This window comes from Myxocyprinus asiaticus, chromosome 38 (genome assembly GCF_019703515.2).
Source record: "Myxocyprinus asiaticus isolate MX2 ecotype Aquarium Trade chromosome 38, UBuf_Myxa_2, whole genome shotgun sequence".
In the NCBI taxonomy this organism is placed as follows: domain Eukaryota; kingdom Metazoa; phylum Chordata; class Actinopteri; order Cypriniformes; family Catostomidae; genus Myxocyprinus; species Myxocyprinus asiaticus.
In genome coordinates, this window is record NC_059381.1 from 8,377,280 (window position 1) to 8,388,447 (window position 11,168).

Here is an 11,168-nt window from a genome sequence, read left to right on the forward strand (position 1 = left end):
TAAGGAATAAAACAGGTTTTTAAAGACAAGAAAATAAAACTATTATTGTGGTTTTACAACCTTACATATACGGTTGGATGCAGTTGGATGAGTATGAGCAATCTCACTGAAACAGACAGACACTTCACACAAAGCTGTCTGGCATGCTAAAATGTATACATGACATGAATGTATACACAGCTAAACATGTCAGCTCTGTCGCACTTCACGTCTCATTGGCCTGTCAACCACCATTGCAAATGAATGCTTTAAAACATGACAGATTTATTGCTAATTTCAGCACTACATTTTTGTTTTTGTGTGTTATTTCTAGAGCTAAAAGTCACCAACTGTCAAGGCCCTTAAGAGTGCTAAACGTGCTGCTTCACGAGAGGTTTGCATAATTTCATTCCAAGCTGTCTCATTTCAATAGTGACATACTTTCCACCCAGGTTACTATTAAGGTAGGAAACAGAGACAGAACAGGTTCTATTTATGGTTGTTTTTAACTCATTGTTTGGAAATGAGTAAAATAATAAACCCTAAGAACCTTCAAAACAACAGCCAATTTTTTATTTGTTTTGTCTGCTGCGTCTAAATCTGAAAAAGTTTAATCTGCCAAACAGAATGTCACTGTTTAACATCAACATTCATGCAGACACAACGAATGCTGTATTATGTAAACGCATACTCTACCAGTAAAAAAAAATGTAGTCCCACCTGATTAAATTTATGTTTCTCATGACTTTAAAACCCTTTTGATCTACTGCACTGTAAAAAATGTCTGTAATTTTAACAGTAAATGACTGTAAAAATGCTACAGAAATAAAACGTTAATTGATTAACGAGTATTAACTGTAAAATATGCAGTAAAAAATTGTAATATAAGACAATACAGTAGTTTTTACAATAAAATGTTGTAAAAATTATTTTTTTTAGATTGAAAAAGTATGATTTTCCTGTATAATTAATGGTAAAAAAAAAAAAAAAATTACATGTTTAGCAAGAGAGTACATTTACTTTTTACAGCAAATTATTGTTAAAATTACAGTAAAGCAGTAATCGGGCATTCCCACAATTCCCTGCGTGACCCATTACATTTCATTATATTTTATGGGAATAGTTATGTTTCTTCTTATTTTTAATATCAGTTATGTACATCGGGGTGTACTGTTTTATATTTGATGTAGTTTAGTTAGTGTTTATTACGTTATTTTAATTTCACATGTGTTCCGCTGATGGTGTTTAGTGTTTGTGTGAGTGACAATGAGCACTGTCTCTACATCTTTATTGGTCATTGCTCCTGGAAGAGCCACCATTGATGAAATTCATGTCATCATGTGCTCTTCTGTAGTTACAACAGATACCTTATAAAGTAAAAAGCAGATTTTTACAGTTTCAGTAGACTATTATCAAGTTTATTACTTTTTTTTGTTTTACTGTAAATTTAACAGATTTTTTAAAAAGCCATCGTGGTCATGTAAATTACAACAGTTTTAAACTGTAACATTTACAGGTTGTTCTGTAAAGTTGTTTACATTTTTACTGTGTTTTTTACATAATTATTCTGGCAACCACAGCTGCCAAATTATTTTTGTAAAAACAACATGATTTTTTTACAGTGTGGCTTATGTTGAAATGTTTGGAATTAGTTTATTACACAAATATAAATTGTGTGTTTGTTTGAATTTCTTCTTGAATTTTTTTTTAATGGTTGGAACAGATAGTAATGGGAAAAAAAACATTCAAGATGGAACCTGATGAAGTTGGTAGAGAGAAAAACAACATTATCTAAGAATAAACAAAAAATAATTGTAGCTTCTCACCATGAAATCTCTATAATATATCAATCGTTTCTCCAAGACAGCAATGCGATTAAATGGAGATCCATTGGAGACTTTTGCTTAAGTCTCCAGCTTTTTAGTTTTTTCTTCTGAGAAAAAACTTCAGTAATCTCGCATGTGTCTCCTCTAGAGTTTCAAAAGTGATCTCAACAATGTCTCAGAACTGTGCTCAGATATGCCAAGATATCAAAGTAGAACTCATCAATTTCTCATTAAAGCAATCTATATGAATCAACAATTGTCTCATTTGTTTCCATATTTATTTCTCCTGATGAACAAGAAACATCTGAAACAAAGCTGACCCTTAAATGAGACTCTACAAAGTCATCTGAGCTCTGAAAGAACAGCATCTGTGCAGATGTGTAAAGCTCAGTCTCAAGAGCTTATGTAAAAATTATGAATGCCAATATGAATTTTTTAAAGGTGATTTAATTTCACTACAAGAGTCTGACTAAGAATGAATGTTAATTTTTATTGATATAAAACAGCACAATAATGTGGAATGCAATGTCTTTACAAACTTGCATAATGTCTGGGTGGGTTACTACTTTAATGTCATGTTCATGTAGAAAGATTGCAAACAAAGCTATTAGTAAAAATGTCATGAAAACTATTCTTGGGAAGTACCTACTGTAATGTCTAAATTTAAACACAGTAATCTCACAGTAATTATCAGCAATATTATACAAAAAGGTAGAACAGGAAGAACCAGTCCAACTTAAATTCCAAGTAGTAAGACGGTTGAATAGAAATCTCAGAGCAAGGAGGCCATGATTTCATTTAGGTGTGCAGAATCGGTGTGAAGGCATCACAAGGTGCTTGTGGTGACTGTGACTTTGTAGGTTTAGTGGTGACCGAGGGTGTCAAACTAATCAATCTTGTTTAATTTGCTAAGGGACGAATATTTCATTTGGATTACATTCATCACCATTTAGGAACTGTCCAGTTACGCCCCATCCCACTGGCTTAAACTTCGAGAGACACAGGTAAGACTTAGTGGATGATACTTATTATGGGTCAGACATGGTTTAGACTTGTAAAACTTTTGTTTTGGGTTGGGGTTAGAGGTACGGTTCTTTCTAGACCCTAAAGATGTTGTGAATAGTAAACAGCTGTCTTAATGATAATTAATTATGAATATGTTGAAAAAAACATGCTCAGAGTGTCAGTGCTGGTTTAGCTAATTAGTCAATGTGATAAGGTAATTGAATGAGTCAAGTAATTGCTTCCACACCTTTTTGCAAATGCTGGACAATTGTTTTATTGGTCGTTGGTCTTAAATCACATGTTTTGTTCATGTGCATAATTTTCATGCACAAAGGCCTGAAAAGGTTTGGAGCTTACATGTCACACAAACAGTCACAATTTCCATAAATCCATCACTCAGAAAGAAAGAAAGAAAGAAAAAAGAAAACATTAATTTTGTCAAATAAAAGGGGGGGCTCTACTGGGGTGCTATATTTTAGCAATGCAAGGTATTGATATTTCCAATTTTTTAGACTCAAGGCTCAAAAATAAGGATTTTATTTGCTGTTGTTCAGATTTATACCGGCCCCAGCACCAAAAAATTACACATTTTATTTTTATCAATGTATTTTTACTCTATTTTGTGTATAAAAAAAGAAGTGAAAGAACTATCTTAATTTTTTTAATTGTTCTCTTTACAGAAAAAAATAAACAAATTTTAATTACAGCTTTACATTCATACAGATACTTTTGCTGGAAAATGATGGCACATGCTCATTTGGTTATAATTTTCAATTAATTTTAACAGATAACCATCTCAAGTCATTCTAGCAATTTTGGAAAAAAGCCATCTATGTTACTTTGGCGACATATTTAAATGAATTTTTTTTTAAATGAAAGTAATAAATCTCACATTTCCATCAGATGGCCCAAACTCTCTCACACTGGCCTTAGGCGCTTGAGCCCTGCAGAGTGTCATTTAAAACGTCTTCATGTAATGCAATAATGAGAAAGAAAAATACATGAACTAAATATTTTCATCATTATTCACCTGTAAAATTGAAGAACTTTACTACTGAGGAATTAAAGAAGAAGAAAATATGAGAACAGTCATTAAGCCAAATAACAATGGCAATAGAGATATATTGCTGTCAATCCACCTTATATACTTGCACACAGATAAGCATTGCTTCATGTGCATCAGTTTACAGATAAGTTTCAGTTTACAGTTTCATAATTTTTATCCATACCAAGTCATGGTACATCGAGGGCTTGAGATATTCACGTCATTAGTTTGTGTATGTGTATGTTCCTGATCTATCATGATTAAGATGCTTAAGATGGGCATGCAATTCTTATGCATGTGGAATGTTTGATGCGATGATAAAATGAGAACATTAGATATTGTCTCATCCACAGACAACAAAAACTATGATAAATTTGGTGTCTTTTTAAAAAAAATTTTTTTAATTATTTTTTTTTTGGTCTTCGGCAATCAATCTAGGTAAAAAAAGATATTTATAAAGATATTATAAAAAGATAAATGATATTTCCTGGTTGAGCTCTAAAACATTTTTTTTCCCCAGTACGACTTACACAGCACTCAAAGCTCTTATGCATTTTACAACGCATATAATGAGAGAGAAATTAACATAATGGACAAATTGCAGTTAATATAGTTCAAATATGTTACAAAGCATATTCTCTAAGTCAGTGTTGTTTAGAATTAGATGCGTCCTTCACATTCTAGTCATCTGTTCCACATCATTTCAAACCTCCTACCCACTGGATACAGTCTAGTTTAGTTAACATGTAAGGGTTGGGTTGAAGATCCTTCCCTTTGTGTCCTCTAAGTATAATCTCTGAGTGTTATGTACAATTGATTAGAATGATAAAGCAATGATTTAGGAGTACATCAAAAGTTTAATGAAGGGGGGCTTGGGTAGCTCTGCGAGTACTGAAGCTGACTACCACCCCTAGAGTCACGAGTTCAAATCCAGGGCGTGCTGAGTGACTCCAGCCAGGTCTCCTAAGCAACCAAATTGGCCCGGTTGCTAGGGAGGGTAGAGTCACATAGGGTAACCTTCTCATGGTCGCTATAATGTGTGGTTCTCGCTCTCGGTGGGGCGCGTGGTGAGTTGTGTATGGATGCCGCGGGGAATAGCATGAATCCTCCACACGAGCTAAGTCTCCGCAGTAATGTGCTCAACAAGCCACGTGATAAGATGCGCGGATTGACGGTCTCAGATGCGGAGGCACAATGCCACCACAAGGATTTAGAGCGCATTGGGAATTGGGCATTCCAAATTGGGGAGAAAAGTGGAGAAAAAAAAAAAGTATAATGAAGATAGAATCAAAATATAATTTAACTTTTAGAAATTTGATTAGAAATGGCCTGAAAAAGTATAATGAAATGTAAATTGAAACATACAATTTCTGTTGTCTCTGTCTTGGAAATAGACAGATGGTATATATACACTTCCAGTTAAAAGTTTGGACACACTTGACGAAAGTTTTGTTTCTCATGACCTAAGAACCCTTCTGATCTAAATACTTATGCTTAAATGCTTGAAAGTAGTTTTGTTGACAATTGTAAGATGTTCCTACATATTAATTTTTTGCAAAAAACTAAAAGTGTTATTTTATTATTTGAAATGGATGAGTTGGCATCTAGGCAAACTGTGATTACATAAATTACAATTGTTTGAATTTAATATACTGTATTTTGGTCTCTACATAATCCCCAAACTTTAATTTGTGTTGATGACTATTATTCTAAATTGTGAAAAATATATATGATAAAGAATGAGTAGATGTCTCCAAACTTAATGACGTCTGGATATGATTTTATATGCATATTAAAAATGCACAGAAAGTTCCTTTGGAAGCTATTTCTGTATTTAATTTTGTCACTATGCAATATTTGCTGAACAAAATATGAATAAGCTAACACTGTATTTCCAGGCCAGCATGATGGAGCAGAACAGACCGCAGGAGAGGAACTCAGATCAGGGAGAGGAGATGACAGAGGAGACCTTCCTCAAAGATCTCTACCTCTTTATGAAACAGAGAGACACTCCCATAGATAGATTACCTCATCTAGGCTTCAAACAGAGTGAGTGAGACAGAGTGTAGAAAATAATTTCTAAGAAAAACTCTATTCAATGTTTTAACCTTTATTCTTATTTCCTTTTCAGTTGATTTGTTCTTAATGTACAAGACAGTAAAAGAACTGGGAGGCTATCAACAGGTAAAATGACATTTACACTGACAATCAAAGTTACATTTATTTCTCTTGGACAATGCTCCCCTTTTCCATCATATTTCATAAGGGAAAAGATTAATTTCATTAAACCGACCCAACAAAATTGTTAAAAGAGAAACAAGTTTTACAAACACTTTTGCCATCTACCATTGGTTGGACAAACAAATGGTCGCACTCCATGCTATGTCAGGCTGGTCAGGATGCTCATACAAAAGTGCAATGTTGTGAGGCTTTATACTGTTCGGGGAAATCAACATACCATTGACTTGCTTTTAGCTGTCTCTGCATATTAAGCAGGGATAGGAGAAAGTATCTTAAACATCGAAAAATAATTTAAGAATTTCCATGAAGCAAATACACCATTGTTTATTTTAAGGTCATACTTCCTTTAACTTCCTATATTTGTTGTTTTTGCAACAAAAAACTGACAGCATATTGGGATTATTATTGCAACAGACCATGAGCTTCATATAACTGCCAAGTTAATTGTTAACTTTCTTGAGGTAGAGAAAATAATTCAACTTCCATGCGTGTTATTTCCAGGTTACTGCACTGCAGCTGTGGAAGAAGGTTTACAACATTCTTGGTGGAAATCCGCGTAGCACCAGTGCAGCCACCTGCACTCGCAGGCACTATGAAAAGTAAGTGTGTGTAACTTTAAATAGAGTGAAAGAGTGAAAAAACAGACAATTTCATTCAATTGTTTGGGTATTGGTTAAAGGAATAACTCTTGTCAAACTGTCATCATTTATTCACCGTCATGTCAGTCATAATCCGTAAACTGTTATTGTTTCAGTATAACACAAAAGGAGACATTTTTTAAGAATATTTACAAAGCTCTTGCCATACCATGAAAGTTCATTGTGACCATTGCTGTCAAGCTCCAAAATATATATTTTGTTTTCCATGGGAAAAATAACAGAATATGTGTGTTGGAATGACATGAGAGTGAGGAAATAAATTTATTTTAAATATTTTTATAATTGTGTTTAACATACTAATTAACATGCAGTACTGTAATTGTTTAAATGCATTTTAGTCACAGACCTTTCTTTGTCCAACCAGACTTCTCCTTGCTTATGAGTGTCACCAAACTGGATATGGGGACGATATTGCCTTCAGGACCCCTCAAATGCAAAAACGCTTTCACCCCACCAGTTACAATGATTTTGAGCATAAATACCCCAGGATTGGGAAACGGGTGGATTTTCGTCACATCCCAGCATTCCAGGTATGTGAACTTCATTCACTTCAAATAAAAATATATCTTACATTTTTTTCATTAACACTTTACATTGAGGTTGTATTGTTAACCCTAGATAGGTAAAGTTTGTCAAGAAGATAAAATTTGATGTTGGCTTGACAGAGCCTTATCTAAAAATGTCAAATAGTGTGATGGATAAACAGACATTACAGTAAGACAAACCGCCAGTTAGATAGCTAGATATTTAGAAAAACTGATGGATGGATGGACGGACAGACAGACTGATATATAGACTTGGTTAATGTTCATTTATAAATATACTAGTGTTGATTGTTAGTTCATGTTAGTTCATCATGCATTTTAAATGTTGAAGTATACAACTTTCAATGTTAAAAATGTATTAGTACATTTAATAATTATTAACCAAAATTAATAAATGCTCTAAAAGTATTGTGCTTTGTTAGTTCATGTTAACTATTGCGTTCATGTTAACATATACAACCATATTGTAAAGTGATGCCATTTTTTTGTCACAAGGACCAGACTGAAATTGAAACAAGAAGATTAATTTAATTCTTGCAAACACCAACATTTAATAAGCGTACTTTATTTAAATACTCCTTTTGTCTATCCTCTTAAGACTTCCCCAAACATGTTTACGGACCATCAAAGACAGATTTTTACCATGCCCATGAATGTTACTCCATACTTCACACACGGCAGTACATCTCTACCCAATTACATCCCTCTTCGTGAGTCCACACTGCCCCAACTGGGCCTCAACCCAAAAGATCTTCCTCAAACACCTGCCTCATATTTGGCTGCACTCACTGAACAGATTCAGAGCTCTAAACAACCACTAGACAGGCTTCGTTCTCTGGCCAAAGAGTACAAGTCATCAGCAGGGTGGGAGGAGCCTCTTAACCTCAGCCAGAAAGAAAACAGGCTTGAGACCTTGAGCGACACTCCATCATCTTTCAGCCCACCTTCTTCTAAAAAGCCCAAGTTTCTCAATGAAGCCTCACCTCTTTACCCCCCAAGGGGTTTAACCACTGAAGAAGGGACAGAAGAAGATGAAACAGTGGAAGGAACTTATACGAGAGAAGGTCCAGGGACTGTCCAAGCAGCACCAAGCCCGGTGTTGGCTGATGTCATTGATCTTACTTACTCTTCAAGTTCCAATCCCGTCCCACGTAGGGCAAGTCCTCCTTCAGTTCATCTCTTCAACCGTAGACTGAACCTCCCGGAACCATCCGCTATGAAACAACGAGAGCAAGACCTACATCCAGACTGGCTAAAGCAAGAGCCTTCTATTACATCCAAACCCAACTTAGGGCTCTTAAACCAAAGTAATCCCCATGGACACCCACCCCTAGATCCAAATGGGAATATGAAGATTCAGATTCCACTAAAGTTTTTACAGGAATTGATTAGGAGAGGACTTCTCTCCAGTCCAGCACTGACTGGACATTGGTCAGTATCTCAAGACTCAACCAAAGCTGAAGCCCAACCTGAGCCCAAGTTCCATGTGAGATCATGTTCAGAAACCTCTGAAAGTTCTACTAAGGGTGAGGAGCTGGCCAATTGGAACCTGAAGAGCCCAGCGAAAAACCTTTCTGATGCAAGCCAGCAAGATGGAGGTTTGAAGAAATACCGATCATTTAGAAGCAATGGTCTCACAGAAGAATCAAAGGCACATAGCATGACCAGTTCTTTTCAAATAAACGGCCCAGTTAAGCGCCCCTTTGACAGAGATACGACCCCAAATCCCACTCACCTTAAACAGGTACAATTTTCCATGACAAGGAACCAAGAACGCTTGAGCCCCAAATCTCCCACTTACAGTGAAGACATTCCGCTCTCTTTGACCATGAAATCTGGAATAAAGTCAGAGAAAGTGATGGCAACATCTTCTAGTGCAGCAAAGCAAATGTCTTCCTCCCCACCTTTGCTACAGGTGACATCTGACCACCTTAAATTACTTCTGGCAAACCTTCACTATAGACTGGAAAGAGGGCAGACATTTTGAAAATCAGTACATTTGTACATTATGAGACTGTTCCTCCTCCTGCTCAATGTCTTAATCTTGCCAAATACACCTCTTTAGGTTGCATCACTAAAGAATTTGTGAAAAGATCAGAAGAGTAAGAAGAGCAATGCTGAGGCTAGACATTTTTTTGAAAAATAAGCTTTTGTCTTCATTTGTAGCATTAAAGCCAACTTGGTCTAATAGAATCACGTTATTGTACTTACATTTTTGCAAAATGTTTTTTACGTGGCTTGTTGTAGGCCTACGTATAACAGCAGTTTCTTGGTGAAATGAACACTAGAAGTGCTGCAACAACAATGACTTTTGTTCCCTTTCACACAAATCATAAGATGGCAGATTATCAGTTCATAAACTCTCACTTTTCGGCATGCTCCTCACACAGTTCTATCTTATGACACCTAAACACTTTTGCTATAGTGCATGACTTGTAAGGTGATACATTTTAACAATTGCATTACAGTTGCATTACAATTGCAATAAGATTCTTTGAGCGGGATCAAATTACACAGTATCTCAACTGGTAGAAAGGACCGGAATATGAAGAGCATGCAAGTATACTAAAGTGTCATAGAACCAGTGATGTTGCTGCTTCAGCAATTGCGCTTTTCATCTAACATTTTCTTTATATGACTCTATTAGTTAGGTTTAGGATTAAGGTTTAGGGTAGGGAGGTAAGATTTGTTAACTCGCTTTTAGCACCACACAGTAGATATTTCATCCAGGAACTGCCGCGATAAGTGTAAGGAACCACTTAATATCATTTTGCAAAAACAGCACCACAGTCATGTAATTTTCACAAGACCAGGCTGATTAAAACATTGTCCACTCACAGTCAAGTCACTGAATTAGATGTGACAGACTATTTTTCATTGATTTAACCATTTGTATAATATTTATATACTGTAGGAATGAAAATACTTTTTTCTTCTTTCTTTCTCTCTTTTGAAAATTGAAGTACCAACAGTGCTTTAGTTGATTTTATATGTTGTTCAGTGAATATTTACAATAATAAATGTCCAACCTTGATAATGTTATAAGTAGTGGTGATCACCTACCTCTGTGTTCTGAGGGGCCTCTTGCCCCTTCACAGCTGAGGCCCCAATAACTCTTTCCACATTTGTGTGTTATTTCCTATTGTTACAGCTGTTGATGACTTATTGTTTTTATGCTTTCTGCAACTATGTTGGAAATGTTTAAATTCGCAGTTGTACATTTTTGTAAATTCTTTAGCAAGAAGTAATTTTATGAAGCGGCACTGGTCTTTTGAGAGCAAAGTGTGAACATTTTGATCATTATTTTTATTCAAATGTAAACATAAAATTTGTATATAAATTTGATATTGTGTTCTTGAAATATTATTTTACAATTCTTCCTATTTCTTTAATGATAACAAAATTTGTACACAATTTCTTTAACCTCTTCTTCAAACAATAAAGTTCAAATATATGTTTTTGTTTCATAATGTTAAGATAAATACATGTCAAAATCATCTAATTTTTTGTTTTTTTACAACGGCAATATAATGTGCAAAATTTACACCTAAATAAATAAATAACACAAAATCATACTTTTGTGCACATCATTTTCCCAGAAATGACTTGAATAAAACAAAAGCAAAAAATATATACAAAATATAAATGAATTTGAGACATCCAACTGATTACACAAAAGGTTAAAAAAATAAATAATAATTTTTAGATTTTACATTTTAACAGATCAAATGCAGACCACAAAATGTTATATTTTGACAGATGTAATTTTCTCCCATTTCATAACAAATATAGGCTATGATATACAGTATATTATTTTATATATTAACATTTTTCTGTATTAAATATTTTATATATATACTTCCTTTGT

The 11,168-nt window shown here is 34.6% G+C and overlaps 1 protein-coding gene across 1 annotated transcript; it reads left to right on the forward strand.

The window, feature by feature from the left end:
• Nucleotides 1–2,617: 2,617 nt before the first annotated feature.
• On the forward strand, nucleotides 2,618–10,922 carry LOC127428818 (uncharacterized). Its single transcript, XM_051677431.1, has 6 exons — nucleotides 2,618–2,809; nucleotides 5,754–5,904; nucleotides 5,987–6,039; nucleotides 6,598–6,695; nucleotides 7,120–7,285; nucleotides 7,899–10,922. Exons 2-6 carry the CDS (start codon nucleotides 5,760–5,762, stop codon nucleotides 9,285–9,287), a joined length of 1,851 nt encoding a protein of 616 aa, XP_051533391.1. The 5' UTR covers nucleotides 2,618–2,809; nucleotides 5,754–5,759; the 3' UTR covers nucleotides 9,288–10,922.
• Nucleotides 10,923–11,168: the final 246 nt, after the last annotated feature.

Coding starts and splice junctions, on each gene's coding strand:
- LOC127428818 (XM_051677431.1), top strand. CDS start 5,760: ATGATGGAGCAGAACAGACCGCAGGAGAGGAACTCAGATCAGGGAGAG. Junction 6,040..6,597: donor AACTGGGAGGCTATCAACAG/GTAAAATGACAT, acceptor TGTTATTTCCAG/GTTACTGCACTGCAGCTGTG. Junction 6,696..7,119: donor ACTCGCAGGCACTATGAAAA/GTAAGTGTGTGT, acceptor TTGTCCAACCAG/ACTTCTCCTTGCTTATGAGT.